At 42.3% G+C, this 17413-nt stretch overlaps 1 protein-coding gene across 3 annotated transcripts in view; it reads left to right on the forward strand.

Annotated features, from left to right (window-relative positions):
- The window catches only part of LOC139386022 (sacsin-like), a 31989-nt gene extending 15617 nt beyond the window's left edge, over positions 1 to 16372 (forward strand). The window contains exons 2-3 of one of the 3 annotated variants that reach the window (XM_071131404.1): positions 326 to 653; positions 3268 to 16372. In XM_071131404.1, the coding sequence (XP_070987505.1) occupies positions 593 to 653; positions 3268 to 14843 (11637 nt within the window). In that variant the 5' untranslated portion in view covers positions 326 to 592 and the 3' untranslated portion in view covers positions 14844 to 16372. Of the gene's footprint in view, positions 1 to 16; positions 654 to 3267 lie in introns of those variants that run through there. The other 2 variants (XM_071131403.1, XM_071131402.1) reach the window with 2 other exon arrangements.
- The last annotated feature ends 1041 nt before the right edge of the window (positions 16373 to 17413 follow it).

A 17413-nucleotide genomic window follows, 5' to 3' on the forward strand; every position in this document is an offset into this window, starting at 1 on the left:
TACGAGTTGACACAGTTCTAAATTTCTACTCAGTCATTTTCCTGACGCCTCTCTGGCTCTCTGCTGGTCTGTCAATGCCACCTCATAGCTAGGACACCACTTTGGGAGCTACTGCATGTATCAGGGATTGTACTATCACCATTACACTTCATTAAGTGGGTCACATAGAAGGTTGTCTCACACAATAGACCCTTCACACATAGCCATGCAGAACGGAATTTGTATGAACCTCAGCCAGAGACACTAGAATTCCCCTACCTCAGCTGTGTTGTATGATCACTGCCCTACAATGGCTGTTACAGGCATTGACTGTCTGCTACTGCAGCTCTGTACCCTGCTGCTGCAGCCTGAAGGCCTACCCCACCCAATAGGGCTCTATGGGCTCATCCTCAGAATTGCCACCTCATCATCAGAGTCTCTTGGTAGATTGATTGTATCCTCTGCTATCAATGCAAACTAGTACTTCAAAGTAAAATCCAGTACAGTTACATTTTAAAATAAAATGTATACAAATAAAATGACAATTTGATTTGTGGGAATCAGGGGATGTAGTTACATTTCAATTTAAATTGTTATCAACGTGATAACCTACATGTTTAAAACATGTACTTTAAATGTAATTGCAGTACAACAATTTATTTGGGGGTGTTCAGGTAGGTACTTCGACATGTTTTGTTGTGTCCCGGAATCATTGACATTAACCCAAACCAATACACTGCTTTTAATGGACACTATGGAAACTCTAATCTAATCTATATCATACATTTAATGTGGACAGTAGCTAACATTGCCTCAACATTGATAAAGACAATAGAATACCTTTGTGGAAGTGGGAGCATTTGAAAAATTATGTTCCCTTCCATCTAATTGGAAAAATGTCCCATTTCATAGTGCCCATATTGTGTTTGTATTGGTTTAGCTGTGTGAGTTCCCAGAAAAGTGTCTTTGGCAGTGTGAATTCTCACTGGAACGTATTTTGTCTTTGCTCATTGCAGGAATCTTTGTGTATCAGTAATTTAGTTAGAACTCATTATAGAATTGTGATGTGACATTGTGAGTCTACTAAATATTAGTTTACAATTGGCTCTTTCATCCACCTCCGCTCCCCTATAACTATTCCCCAGGTCGTTGCTGTAAATGAGAACGTGTTCTCAGTCAACTTACCTGGTAAAATAACGCATAAATAAATATAAAAAATAAAAATGAGCATATTAAGTGTGTGTTATGCTTGCCATGCTGTGCATGGTAACTTAATGTAGTTGTCATGTTTTGCTGTGCTGTGAATTTTTGGAGTGTTGTAGTTAATCAAAATCTATTTACACTAAGTATTTGTAATGAAAGGGTTGTAGTTTGCCTAATTGAGCCCATATGGTCTTGATAGAAATTATCATATTTTATTTAACTTGATTTTCTAATTGTCCTGTCGATCCCTACAACATTGCAGAGCCAAAATGCAAATATCTCTTGTTGATACAGGTGGTGTTGATGGGAATGAACCTGGGGCTATGCAGTAAAGCTAATAAATCACCTAGCATGCCTGCAGGACAAACATTGTTAGATTCAACTTTGGGCTTCTATATACTGTGCATACGGAAAATTCAGACCTTTTCCACATTTTGTGTACATTACAGCCTTGTTCTAAAATGTATACAATTGTGTTCTTTCCTCATCAATCTGCACACAATACAATGACAAAGCAAAAACAGGTTTTTAGAAATGTTTGTAAAAAAAAGTGCAAATATAACATTTACATAAGTATTCAGACCTTTTACTCAGTACTTTGTTGAAGTACTTTGAGTAAGGTAAGATTAAAGCCTTGAGTCTTATTGGGAATGTAGCTACAAGCTTGGCAAACCTGTATTTGGGGAGTTTGTACCATTCTTCTCTGCAGATCCTCTCAAGCTCTGTCAGGTTGGATGGGGAGCGTCGCTGCAGCTATTTTCAAGTCTTTCCAGAGATGTTCAATTGGGATAAAGTCCGGGCTCTGTCTGGGCCACTCAAGGACATTCAGAGACATGTCCCGAAGTCACTCCTGCGTTGTCTTGGCTGTGTGCTTAGGGTCGTTGTCCTGTTGGAAGGTGAACGTTCGCCCCAGTCTGAGGTCCTGAGCGCTCTGGAGCAGGTTTTCATCAAGTATCTTTCTGTACTTTGCTCTGTTCATCTTTCCCTCGATCCTGACTATTCTCTCAGTCCCTGCTGCTGAAAAACATCCCCACAGCATGATGCTGCCACCACCATGCTTCACTGTAGGAATGGTGCCAGGTTTCCTCCAGACTTGGAGCTTGGCATCCAGGCCAAAGAGTTCAATCTTTGTTTCATCAGAACAGAAAATCTTGTTTCTCATAGTCTGAGAGTCTTTTTAGGTGCCTTTTGGCAAACTCCAAGCGGGCCTTCATGTGCCTTTTACTGAGGAGTGGCTTCCATCTGGCCACTCTACCATAAAGGCCTGCTTGGTATAGTGGTGCAGAGATGGTTGTCCTTCTGGAAGGTTCTCCTATCTCCACAGAGGTACTCTGGAGCTCTTTCAGAGTGACCATCGGGTTCTTGGTCACCTCCCGGACCAAGGCCCTTCTTTCCCGATTGCTCAGTTTGGCCGGGCGGTCAGCTCTAGGGAGAGTCTTGGTGGTTCCAAACTTCTTCCATTTAAGAATGATGGAGGCCACTGTGTTGTGTTCTTGGAGACCTTCAATACTGCAGAAATGTTTGGTACTCTTCCCCAGATCTGTGCCTGGACACAATCCTGTCTCGGAGCTCTACGGACAATTCCTTCAACCTCATGGCTTGGATTTTGCTCCGACATGCACGGTCAACTGTGGGACCTTATATAGACAGTTGTGCGCATTTCCAAATCATGTCCAATCAATTGAATTTGCCACAGGTGAACCACAGTTTTTTTTATTTAACCTTTATCAAATGGTAATCATCTCAACGATGATTGATGGAAACAGGATGCACCTGAGCTCAATTTCGAGTCTCATAGCAAAGGGTCTGAATACTTATGTAAATAAGGTATTTTTGTGTTTAATTTGTAATAAATTTGCCACATTTAAAAAAAAACTGTATTCGCTTTGTTATTATGGGGTATTGTGTGTAGATTGATGAGGAAAAATATAATTTAATCAATGTTAGATTAAGGCTGTAATGTAACAAAATGTGGGAAAAGTCAAGGATCTGAGTGCTTTCTGAATGCACTGTATGTAGTTCCTGTAAATTATAATTGAGAAAGTTATTAAGATTTATATTAACTTGTATGTTTATCTTCTACAGGAAGACCCTGCACTCAGGTACAATTGCTAACACCTGAACGGTCAGCTCGACTCATAAAGGAGATCCTCTCAACAGTCTGGCCTACCAGAGACTTCACAGTCCAGTGGGACCCTGGGAACCGAGAGAAGAAGCATCCTACACATGCTTGGCTAAAGATGGTTTGGAAGCATCTGTATATTAACTTTGCTGATGACCTTAGTACCTTTGAAGACATGCCTTTGATCCCAAATGTGCCCCTGGTGGAAAGTGTGAACTCAATCGAGCTCCATCGTCTCAAAACTCCATCCCCTATTATCATTGTGGATGAGGAGGAGGCCCCACTCTCTGAAAGCCTTCTTGAAATCATGAAAAAACTTGGAGTAGTAATGATGAAAAGGTTGGACCTGTGTTTGCAGCATCCTCTACTGAAGAACTACATCCATCCTTCATCTCCCAGTATGCTACTGCAAATCATGGACAGGTCATCAACCCAGAGAGTCGCCAGCCTGGTCTCATCTTTCTCTAGCAAACAGAAAGTGGCACTGAGGGACTTCCTGGCAGGACTGTCTGACATCACAGAGAAAGAGAAGCGTATCCTCCTGGAGCTGACCATCTTTGAGAAAGTAGGGCCTTGTTCAGAGAAAGGCATCCCAACATATACCTCACTGAGAGGAGCCAGGGCTTTACACCATACTGCCAAGTATCCACCAGATGTCAAACTATCCATCAATGTTGTGGGCTGCAGTGATGAGGCATCGATTCGTCTCATTAAGATGCTGACCGTGGAACAGGTGAAAACCACTGAATGCTTGAAGTTGGTTGTTCAAGACATGGAGAAAGGGTTTTACTCAAAAGAGGATATCACTAAAATCATGCTCTGGGCCCTTAAGCATCTGTCATTCCTAAAGAATGAAAACAAAGCTGTGATTGGATGGCTTTCGGCTCTAAAGTTCATTCATACATTTGCAGGGAAATCTGTTGCTGCTACAGACCTTTTTGACCCTGAGCTGGAGATTTTACAGAATCTGTTCTACATGGAGGAGAAGAATAGGTTTCCCACAAATACATATACATCCTCTCCTGATATGCTACATTCACTGAGACAACTTGGACTTAAAAGTGAAGTGCAACTCAGCGAAAAAGATGTACTTCATGTGGCACAGAAGATCGAGGAATTACAGGGTGGCAATGAGCCAGAATGGGTACCAGTTATACAGAAAGCGAAAACACTGCTGCAAATTCTGAATAGACAAACCAAGCTGGTCAAGTCTTCAGAAGCTCAGACATCCTTGCAAAAACTGAAATGGGTACCAGTCTGCAAGGACAGACCTGTAAACTACCCAAAGTCGCTTGCCTGGATGGGAGACAGCCATAACATCTGCTCATTCTCAGAAATGTGCGATATATCCCATGCAGTGCTGGTAGGCTCTTCAGTTGCACTTGTGGAGCGCACTTCTTCCGGCATGAAGAAGGCCCTGAAGTTATCTATAGAGCCACAGATTGATCAAGTGTTACAGCATTTGAAGGCAGTGAATGACTGGCACAGATCTCAAGCATTTACCACAGAAGACTGGTATCAATTCCAACAGATCCTTATTGAGATTTATGATTTCATGCAAGCACACCTTGAAGATGCAAGAGAGGCAATGAAGTCACTGCCATTTGATTGGGTGTGGACTGGCAAGACCTTCTCATCACCAAGCCACACAGTTCTAAAACCCATTCCTGACCTAGATTTGCAACCCTACCTGTACTCTTTGCCAAAGACCATAGCAAAGTTTCACACACTTTTCAAATTCTGTGGTTCGGTTGAAGAGGTTGTCCCAAACCATGTGTTCGATGTGATCAAAACAGTAAGGCAAAGGTGTGAGGAAGAAATGACACAAGAAGAAAGTAAGCATGATCTCCTCCTCCTGATAAATATTCTGAGATGGCTGTATAACAGTCACATTTCTGTGGACATTGACATGCATGTACCAATCCTTTGCTATAAGGATCCAAGCAAACTGGCCATGAAACCCATTCACGAATGCACCTACTGCGACATTAAAGTGGAGGATCTACATGACTTGCTTGATGATACATCAGAACCCATTATCTTAGTCCATGATGACATCCCCATGAAAACAGCAGAATGGCTTAACGTACCATGTTTGAGTACAAGACTGATAAACCCAGAAAACCTTGGCTTTGAACAATCAGGCCAACGGGAGCCTCTGACAGTGAGAATAAAGAACATTCTAGAAGAATATCCATCTGTCGCAGATATTTTCAAAGAACTTCTTCAGAATGCAGATGATGCGAGTGCTACAGAGTGTAGCTTCCTGATAGACATGCGGAAGAATATTGACATTCGAGAGAACCTGCTTGACCCTGGCATGATTATATGCCATGGCCCCTCCTTGTGGTCATTCAACAATTCTACATTCTCTGACACTGACTTTCTGAACATAACAAGGTTAGGTGGGTCAATGAAGAGATGTGAGGCAGACAAAGTTGGCAAATTTGGCCTAGGTTTCAACTCAGTTTATCACATCACTGACATCCCCATCATAATGAGTAGAGAGTTCATGATCATGTTCGATCCAAACATCAACCACATCAGCAAGCACATTAGAGACCGGTCAAACCCAGGAATCAAGATCAACTGGAGCAAACAACAGAAACGGCTACGAAAGTTCCCCAATCAATTCAAACCCTTCATCAATGTCTTCAATTGCCAACTTCCTCTTGCACAAGAGTCTCCGTACAAGTACGATGGAACACTGTTCAGACTCCCCTTCAGGACTGAGCAAGAGGCATCAGTGAGTGAAATCAGCAGTGTCTACTACAACACCCCAGACATCTACTCCCTTGTTGATGAGTTCAGTATATGTGGCCACCGGCTCATTCTCTTCACGCAGCATGTGGGCTCCATGGTACTGAAGTACCTGAAATACGAAGAGCCCAATCCAGCAGCAGCACAGGATGTTGTTACTATCAATAAAAGTGTATGGTCATCCAAAGCTGCATATGGGCCTCTGAGCATCCTGAAATCTGCAGCAAAAGTCATGAAAAAGGTTGCAACCACCAACAGGGTACCGGCTGACACTCCCAAGTCTGGCTGTATCATACGCATTGTGGTGGAGGAGTTTCACAATGTGTTCAAGCGCATAGTTGATCTCCAGTCACCCCTCTTCAGAGGTTCAGAGGAGGATCCTTCCTCATACTTTGAAATGGCTGCCAAAGACGGAAAGAACAGAAGACTCACAGACGAAATGCCCCAAAAGGCAGTTGATCTTACAAACTGGCTCATTTGTTCATGTATGGATGTGACCGAAGCGCTAAAATTTTCACTTGGTGAGAGTGGAAAACGACTTGGACTGGTGCCTTGTGGGGGTGTAGCTGTTCTGCTCTCAGAGGAGGAGAATCGAAAATGGACAGTGAAGGCAAACACCAACCACACCAACCCGATAGGAGAGGTGTTTTGCTATTTACCTCTCAGAATCAAGACAGGCTTGCCAGTTCATATAAACGGCTGTTTTGCTGTGACATCTAACCGCAAAGAGATCTGGAAGACGGACACCAAAGGACACTGGAACTCAGTGTTCATGAGACATGTGATTGTCCAGGCATACATAGCAGCACTCAATATGCTGCGCTCAATGGCAGAAAGTGGAGAACTACTTGACTACAGCTACTACGTAGCATGGCCTGATCCAAGTGTGGTACACGATGACTTTACAGTGATCAGCCAAGGAGTCTACCAAGATATTGCCAAAGGGGGTGACTGTGACCATGCAAAAGTTTTCTCAGATGGCAAAACCTGGGTATCGATCAAGTATGTCAGATTCCTAGATGACTCCTTGCTCTGTAGACCAGACATTGGTCCTGCTGCTTTTAAGATTTTCCTAAAATACCTCAAGAAGAGCAGCTCGCAAGACCTCTGTGCTGTTGAGCTGCCTGAATGGGTCAAAGAAGGTTTTGATGATGCTGGATGCAAAGGGAAGCTGATAGAGAACACCCTGACAGAAAAGCAGTTCTTCTTAGATGTCTTTTTCCCCCATATCCAAGACATCGACAACGAACTTCGTAATCCCCTAATGCATTATGTCTTGAATGACAAACTGGAGGAATTTGCATCAATTCTTAGGGAGACTCCATGCATCCCATGCTCTGGCCCCAATCAACAATTAGTCTTACCATCCAGACTAATCCATCCAGAAGGAAGAGTTGCAAAACTGTACAACGCTGATGATGGAAGATTTCCAGAAGGAACCTCGAAAGACTACATGAATCCAGTGTGCTTGGTCAAGCTAGTACAGCTGGGAATGGTCAAAGATGACCTCTCTTGGGAGGATTTGATTGATCGTGCTGAATCTGTGTTCGATCTAAATGAAAATGATCACACTGCTGCATGTCTTCGGAGCAGCATTATTCTCAGTCTCATTGATGAGAAGCTGAAAATGACAGACTCAGGAGCAGGTAAACTACTGGAGAAGCTACAGGACATAAAGTTCCTTCCTTTTCTGACAAAGCCCGCAGGGTTTTCACTACCATGGCATGGGAATACATTCCCCCCGTCCACCATGTTTTCTGCCAAAGAGCTCTTTACGACTGACCACCAGGACACAGTGTGCTTGATGAAGCCCATCCTTAATGAGAACTCTCCATCTTTCAAAGGGTGCGGCCCGATCACATTGGCTGTAAAAGACTCTCTCGGATTGATAAGAAAGCCAACAGTTGGACTAGTTGTCAGTCAACTTAAGGAACTTGCTAAGTCATTTGACGGAGTTACTTTATATCAGGAAAATATTACCAATGCCTGCTACAAATACCTACATGAAGAAATGCTCCAGGATGCCAAAGCAAAGACAGAGATCAATGAGGAGCTGAAAACCTTTTGCTCCATTCTGGTGGAGAACACTTACGTTGAGCCCTCCAAAGTTGCATTCTACCAGAACTTTGATGCAGCACCATATCTCTACCAGCTTCCCAACAAGTACAGAAACAGTTGCCGTGAGCTCTTTGAGAATGTTGGGGTTCAGTCAAGCTTCACAGTTGAGAACTTTTCAGCTGTCCTTGAATTAGTGAAACAGGAGTGTGGGAGAAGAGCACTCTCTGATGATAGCTTTCAGCTCTCTCGCAGAATCATTAGTGAAGGAATATGGGGCTTAATCAGAGACAAAAAACAAGAATTCTGCCAAGCTACCTACAGGGAAATTCTCCTTCCTGACATCCATCTTACACTGCAGCCATCAAAGTCTCTGTGTTACAATGACTGTCCTTGGATCAAAGTCAGAGACACAACTGTGAAATATTGCCATGCAGATATTCCAAGAGAGGTTGCTGTGAAATTAGGAGCAGTTCCCAAACGTCACAAAGCCCTGGAAAGGTATGCCTCAAATATCTGCTTCACTACTCTTGGAAGTGAGTTTGGACAAAAAGAGAAACTCACAAGTAGAATTAAAAGTATTCTCAACGCTTACCCATCAGAAAAAGAAATGCTAAAGGAGCTCCTGCAGAATGCAGATGATGCTAAAGCCACTGAAATCTACTTTGTGTTCGATCCAAGAACCCACCCCACAGACAGAATATTTGATGACAAATGGTTGCCAATGCAAGGCCCATCATTGTGTGTCTACAACAATCAGCCTTTCACTGAGGATGATGTCAGAGGAATCCAGAACCTAGGAAGAGGAACAAAAGAAGCAAACCCTGGCAAAACTGGACAATATGGCATAGGATTCAACTCTGTGTATCACATCACAGACTGCCCATCTTTCATGTCAAACAATGACATTCTTTGCATCTTCGATCCACATGCACGATATGCACCCGGGGCGACATCTGTTAGTCCGGGAAGAATGTTTAGGGACTTGGACTCTGACTTTAGATCTCAATTCTCTGACGTGCTAAATCTTTACCTGGGATCTCATTTCAAACTTGAACATTGCACAATGTTCAGATTCCCCATACGCTCAACAGAAATGGCCAAAATATCAGAGATCAGCTCTGTTCCTGCATCAGACAGAATGGTGCAAAACCTTCTGGATAAACTAAAAACCGATGGGGCAGAACTCCTCATGTTCCTCAACCACATGGAGAAAATTTCCATCTGTGAAATAGAGAAAGCCTCAGGAGACCTGAAGGTGCTATACTCTGTGACTGCTAAAATCACAGATGGTGACCGTCTAAAACGCAAGCAATTTCACACATCAGTGGTAGATAGTGTGACAAAAAGGAAGCAGCTCACTCAAATTCCAGTCCAGCAGATAACCTACTCAATGGATATAGAGGACTCCGATGGCAATCTAACAACTTGGATGGTCTGCAATCGATCTGGCTTCTCCTGCATCGAGAAAGTCTCAAAGAGTGTGATTTCAGCCCACAAAAATGAAGACATTACTCTCTTTCCACGTGGAGGGGTGGCTGCATGTGTAAGCCACAACTACAAGAAGCCCCACAGAGCATTCTGCTTTCTGCCCCTTTCAATGGAGACTGGCTTGCCCTTTCATGTTAATGGCCATTTTGCATTAGATTCTGCCAGGAGAAACCTATGGCGGGACGACAATGGAGTAGGAGTGAGGAGTGACTGGAACAACAACTTGATGACATCGTTGATAGCTCCTGCCTATGTGGAGCTGTTGATTCAGCTGAAACGACAGTACTTCCCGGGACCCGATCCCACCATGACTGTGTTACAGGGAACACCAATTCACATCGTTAAAGACACTTTGAGGAAATTCCTGTACTTCTTCCCAGTCAACAGACTTGACATCCAGCCAGATTGGTACTGTCTTGTCAAAGCAGTGTACACCTGCATTCATGCTGACCTGAAACGTCTCCTTCCTGTCGTTAGGGCTCCCCACATTGACAACACAGACATGCACTCTGCCGTATACATCTCCTGGGTGAACACATCCTCTGCCAACAAAGGTCGTGCATTCTTTGACAATCTACTGCAGGATGAACTTCAACATCTGAAGAACACAGAATACAACATCTCCTCACGCAAGTCTGTTGCAGAAAACGTCTTCCGACTCAAGGCCCTGCTTTCGGATGTGGGCTTCAACTTGGTCCACAGTTGTGATGAAACAGCAAGTCTTTACTTCTGTTTAGATGATGCAGGCATTCCTGTGAGCTATGTTACCCCAGAGGATGTACGAAGATTTCTCCTCACATTCTCGTCCCCAGACACATCTTGCCAAGTTGGGAAACTTCCCTGTCGACTCCAGCAGTCGAATTACAAGCTCTTCCACAGCCTGAAGCTTCTGGTTGACTACTGCTTCAAAGACGTAGAGGAGAATGAAATCAACATAGAGGGGCTACCACTGCTGATGACAATGGACAACATACTCCAGGTGTTTGATTCCAAGAAACCAAAGTTTCTGTCCACACACCATGAACTGGTCTCATCAAGGAAAGAGCTGTTCATGAATACACTGTACATGAAGTACAACAACATCCTGATGAATTCAGGTGTTGCAAAGGTCTTCGACATCAGCAGTTTTGGGGAACTGTTGAGTTCTGTTCTACCACGTGAATACAGAACAAGAATCCCTGTGAAGTGGAGAGACAGCTACGCCAGTGAGTCTTGGCTGAAAGGTGCATGGAACTTCATCAGTGAGAACATTGCAGTCAAGGAAGAGCAGGCAGGCATCAAACCCAATTTCGAGACTGTACTTGAGCTACTGAAAGACTGGGCTTTGCTGCCAGGAATCAAATTCATGGTTTCAAGCAACAAGCTGGTTGTCCCTGATCACGATGTGTTGCTTCCCTTGAGTTTGATAAGCGCAGCTATCTTTCCAAATGGGCAAAATGACAAAGTCTTTCACATCATAATGAAAGGGGGATGCATTCAACTTGCTGTCAACAAAATATGCTTCAAAGAGAATCCTGTCCTGCCTTTTCTGGCACAGCATACAGCAAACATAGATAATCCATCCAGCATCCTCAAAGCACTGGAGTACATGATTCAGACGGCAGCTTTCAAAACAGGAAGCTTAACTGACAAAGACTTTGAGGCTCTTCTGTTGTACTTCAACTGTAATTTGATCAACCTCTCCCAAGAGGACATTCAAACTCTGAAATTGCTCCCATGCTTCAAAGCAGTCAGTGGCAGATACATCAGTATTGCAAACTTTGGGTCATGCTATGTTCTGGCAAAAAGCATTCCCTCTGCAGATATGGAAAAATGGGCACATACAACATCCTTCGCCTTTCTTGCTGACAATCCACAATTGAAGGAACTGTACAGTTTCCTTGGATGTGTCCCAATTGATGATCTGGAAGTCTACCTGAGGCATCTCCTTCCAAAGTTTGACAGCCTGTCATACGATGCAAAAATTGAGCACCTTGTATATCTGAAGGAGAGGCTTTTGGCAATGGAGGAGTCATGTGGGATGAAGGATCAGCTGTATGAGAAACTGGAAGGTCTGCCATTAATCTATGACTACACCAACAGACTCAGGTCTACCAAAATGTTCTACGATCAAACCGTAAAGGTGTTCGAAGTGATGCTCTCTCCAAAAGCATTCATACCCAATGACTTTTTCAAGAAGGTTGAGCAAGTGTCAAAGCCAAAAAATGGAACAGCATTTCTCACCTCATGGATCACATTCCTAAGGAATATAGGTCTCAAACACATTGTCTCTCAACAGCAAATTCTCCAGTATGCAAAAGAAGTCAGCATCAAAGCTCAAACAGAGAACTGGTCCAAAGAAAAAGCCCAAATGATTGTTGATGTTCTCCTTAACCACATATTCAATGAGAGGACAGACCTATTTGTTGGAGCTTTCCTCAAAGAGCTGTCAATGATAGCATTCCTTTGTCCTGAGCGTGCACCCACTGAGCTGATCCGGCTCCATGCTCAATTCCAAGAGATGAATGGCACTCTCCCTCTGATACGTTTCAGTGAGTCTCAAGTCAATCCAAAATTCAAACAAACTGATATCATTCAATTGCTATGGACATCATGTCCCATTCTCACAGAGAAGGCCACACCAGCAGCCATTAAAGACCAGGAGGGAAGCACACTGACTGGCCAAGAACAACTGGACTTAGTGCTGCGGATATTAAGTGTCAACTTGGAACCCCCCTTGGACAAAGTGATAAGCAACTGCAAAAATATCTGCAACATATCCAATCCTGACGATGACATGGTGAAAACAAGAAACAAAGTCTTGAGATCCACCTACGAATTTCTCAATGCAGATAAAAGAGACTTTCGCTTGCAGCTACTAGGGGTGAGTTTTGTCATGGTTGAGGAGGGCTGGAAACTTCTAAAGCCAGAGGAGGTAGTCATCAACTTGGACAATGAATCTGACTTCAAGCCATACCTATACAAACTACCACTAGAGCTTGGCATCTTTCATCAGATGTTTAAGCTTTTGGGCACAGAGGATGTTGTATCAACAAAACAATACGCTGAAGTGCTGTGCCGCATTCACAGAAATTCAGAGGGTAAGCAGCTCGATCCGAATGAAATGAGAACTGTGAAAAGGGCTGTCTCAGGGCTATTCAAAAGCCTACAGAATGACCCAGTTCAGATACGCAAAGACCTTGAGAGCCTCAAGGATTTTATATTTTACCTGCCAAGTCACGATGGTAGATTAACCAAATCCAACAGTTTAGTGTTTGACGATGCCCCACATTACAAGAGCAGAATTCAGGGTAATGTAGGTGTTCAGATGCTTGTGGACATGAGTCAGTGTTATCTTGGCAAGGACCATTCCTTCCACACAAAGCTGATCATGCTGCTCCCACAGAAGCTAAGACCAAGACTCCTGAGTAGTATCCTCGAGGAGCAACTGGATGAGGAGTCTCCCAAAATGTGCCAGTTTGGAGCTCTCTGTTCGCTTCAGGGTCGCCTTCAACTTCTACTGTCATCAGAACAGTTCATCACAGGACTGATACGAATAATGAAGCATGAAAATGACAATGCATTCCTTGTGAATGAAGAAAAAGCCATACGATTGTGCAAAGCACTTTGTGAGGGATTGAAGGTGTCTTGTTTTGAGAAACTCCAGACGACACTAAGAGTGAAAGGTTGCAGCCCTATCCCACATAGCCGGAGTGAAACTCTTGCCTTCCTGAAAAGGTACGGGACAGCTGTGATTCATCTCTACATCCAACACTCAGACAGCAAAGACATAAATTTTCTCTTAGCACTGGCGATGACTCTAAAATCTGCAACGGACAACTTGATATCTGACACCTCCTATCTAATTGCTATGCTGGGCTGTAACGACATCTACAGAATCACAGAGAAGCTGGACAACCTTGGCGTCAAGTATGACTCCACAGAGGCCTCAAAACTCGAGCTTCCTCTCCCTGGAACACCAATACCAGCTGAGATACACCATATACTCCTTATGGATCCAATGAATGTGTTTTACCCAGGAGAATATGTGGGTTACCTTGTGGACTCTGAAGGAGGGGATGTCTATGGCGGATATCAGCCCACGTACACGTATGCCATCATTGTTCAAGAAGTAGAGAAAGATGAGGAGGACAACCCAAGCTTCCTTGGGAAATGCTTCCAAATTGACATTGGATATAGTGAGTACAAAATAGTCAGTTCTCTTGATCTGTACAAATTCTCTAGACAAGAGGAAAGTACTCATATCCGAGACAGCAGAGCCCCATCGACTCCAACAACCCCCCAAGAATGTCAATCTCCTGGTCCTGGTCCACGATTGGTGCCTCCCCTTTTTACTAGAAAGGAAAATCACAAAGTACCTCCCACAAAACAATCTCCCAAAAAGATAAGACTTAGTGCATTGCCAGAAATCCTAAAAGATATGACTTTAGTTATTGAGCAAGCTTGGAAACTCGCTGAAACGGAAAGGAAGAAGATCATTCGCCGGTTGTATCTCAAGTGGCATCCGGACAAGAATGCAGAGAATCTAGACGTAGCTACAGAGGTCTTCAAGCATTTACAGAATGAAATCAACAGGATGGAGAAGCAGACTATGACAGATCAGCAGAACACTGACCGAGCATCCAGGAGAACTTTCTCAACTTCTTCCACCCGCTTCCAGTCAGAGAAGTTTTCATTTCAAAGATTTTACACATCGTGGAACCAAGAGGCAACAAGCCATAAGTCTGAGAAACAGCAGTTCCGGGAGCAGTTCACTACTTATGCAGGTTCATCACATTCTAATCGCTTCTTTGTGCCCCCGACCTTCAAGTCTGTTGGCAATCCTATGGAAGCCCGCAGGTGGCTCAGGCAAGCAAGAGCCAACTTTTCTGCTGCACGGAATGACCTTCACAAAAATGCCAATGAGTGGGTGTGTTTTAAATGCTACCTAGCTACGAAACTAGCCTTGATAGCTGCCGACTATTCTGTCAGAGGGAAATCAGATAAGGATGTGAAACCCACCTCACTGGCACAGAAAGTGGAGGAGTACAACCCACAGCTAGCAGGACTTGCCAAGGATGTCAACATCTTGGAGGGATATGGTGTGGACAGCCTAAGAACTCGCTATCCTGACCTCTTACCCTTTCCCCAGATCCCCAATGACAGATTCACGTCTGAGGTGGCAATGAGAGTGATGGAATGTACAGCACGGATCATCATCAAACTTGAAACTTTTGTGCAACAAAAAATCTAATTCCGCCATGTGATTGGAACATATTAGACCATTTAAATAAAACAAATATGCATAGATCCACTGAACAACAAAATATTATAGTAGCTGTGTGCAATACTGATTAGTATATTATTGTTTTGAGGCAAAATTAAGTATCCAGCTGGCAGCTTAGATATGCAGCACGCCAGTACCAATATTGGTTCTGTGGCCAATGCATAATGTATACATGTATGGCTCTTCATATCCTAACAACAAGCTGCCTGAAAGTAATTTGATGTGGCTGAACCATTCTACAAAGACAGAAATTATCTTTAGCTGCAATGCTGTACATACAAATGCCCCAGCAATACTTTTTTTAATCAAAGTCCCATGTTGAAGATATTTGCTGTCAGATAATTGAGTACAACTATGCTGCTTTTTTACTTGATCTTTTATACAAGTATATTTTTCCTGCCATAGACAACCATTTGTCTGTATTTTGTTTGTTACCATCTATAAAGTCAAGTTTATTGATTCTTGACAATTCTCTCATGTTGTCACTGTTGTCATGCAGTGTGTTCTATTTGCAACATCTGAAAATCAACCAACACAATTACAATCATATTTGTACTTTTAAAATGTCATTTTTATATTTTAAAGGTGGTTTATTTTTTATTTTTAATAAGTTGTAAATGTTCTGTATCATAGTCTTTGCTTGTAAATGGACAAAGCCCTTTCTCAAAACTCATCCGGTTCTTGCACTTGTAGAGTGCTTGTGACACCCCAGCAGATTGGGAGAAATAGACTGAATGGAAAATTCTGAATGTTACTTCTAGCTTTCATGCATCTATACTTTAGATTCTGTTTTATCATCATTGACTGTGTCTCCACTGAACTGTTTGTCAGTTTATCATACTTTGAATGGTGTCTTTTAGGAGCACAACTGTACACTACATCTACTGTAATTATCTGTATGCTGACGAGTATGTATGATACATCAGGTACTTTTTGTAGTACTCATGATAAGTAAGCAGTTACTTGCTTTGAAAACGTCATGGGTCAAAATGATTAATTACGGATTGGGAGCTGACCAAAATGATTTAGGGCAAGAATTCATCCTTTACCATAACGAAGATCCATGGTGTTCTATAGATAGGTAATGTAACACATGTTTATTTTGCCAAAGTTGAATCAAGCTCTGTTTCATTTGGTTGTCTGATCTTTTCATATTAGAGGAATATTGCAGGTGGCATCCCTGTGTGGTGCTTGTTTTTGTTAATTTTCATGAATGATGTTTGGGACTAGAAATCCACTGGCAACATATTGTTGATACACTAAAATGTCATGTTTTTTTTTTCTTTTTCATATCTGTTTAATGCCAAGGGGAATCCTTTGAAGAGATCTTTGACAAACTTTAGCAGAGGAAAATGTAAATCTTGATGTATGCAGTGCCATAGTTAATAAATCCCCCCCACGTAAATTGAGTCAACCCTCCTTCTGTATAATACATAACCAGTATAATACACTTAATGGTAACCTTAAAAGTGAGAATCCATTAAAGAATTAAAAGGTACAGTTGCTGGCATCCAATTACATACATACATATATATATATATATATTTTTTGTTTCATTTGAACTGTAATAGCGTAACTAATGAATTGGTTATAACTGGAACAGGAATTAAGTTCAAACACTGGAGAAGTAACAAGAATGTATGGGCATGTATTCTGTGATTATAGGCAGTGGCATGGGATTGTCTATAGACATGTAAACAAAGAACAGGAAATACTGCATGTTTGGCTATTGCCTCTGAGCCATGGCTGGGGAATTTTCATGATGTACTACTGTTGCAGAGATGCTCCACTAGAGTGCATCACTGCTATACATTATGGAAGAAAATTAATACGCATTGGACATCACTGTAGAAAAGCTTCCAATCTATTGCCACAAGACAGAAATAATAAGATGATTATGAAACTTTCAAAATAAAGACATTATCCTTTTTCCCCCCCTGGTATTTATAATGTTAATGGAAAATGTATTTTCAGATACATCATTTCAAACAATGATATGCATTTTATTCTGTTAAAGACAGTAGCTTTTTACAAGAATAGCACAAATGTTTTATTCAAACATACAAAACCTGGCACATGTTCCACAATTTATCAAAACATCGTCAACTTCACAATATTAACTTTCATACCGTGCTGTACAAGTACAAGCAAACACACATAAAGCATGGGTTAACAGTGAACAGTAATGCATTAGAATCTGTCAGAGTCAAAGTGGTGACAATATAACTAACAAGCTAACATTTTTGCTAAAATCTAAATGTACAATAAATATTCCCTAAAGTAGTAGAACACACAGGGTACAGGGGCCTCATTTATCAAAGGTGTGTGTGCACAAAAAAAATACTCTAAACCTTGCGTATGCCACTTTTTCTGCAAAGGTTGGTATTTATCAATTGTGAACATGACAGGAAAGTGTGCATATCTCCACACAAATCCCAAACCATGTGTGTGCACAACTTTTCGAAGGTTGATCAACTGTATTGCAACAAATAGGCTTATGGTTTGTTTGGGGAAAATGGGAAGTGTTTGATGCACAG

The sequence above is a fragment of the Oncorhynchus clarkii genome, chromosome 27 (assembly GCF_045791955.1).
Source record: "Oncorhynchus clarkii lewisi isolate Uvic-CL-2024 chromosome 27, UVic_Ocla_1.0, whole genome shotgun sequence".
Classification (NCBI taxonomy): Eukaryota; Metazoa; Chordata; class Actinopteri; order Salmoniformes; family Salmonidae; genus Oncorhynchus; species Oncorhynchus clarkii.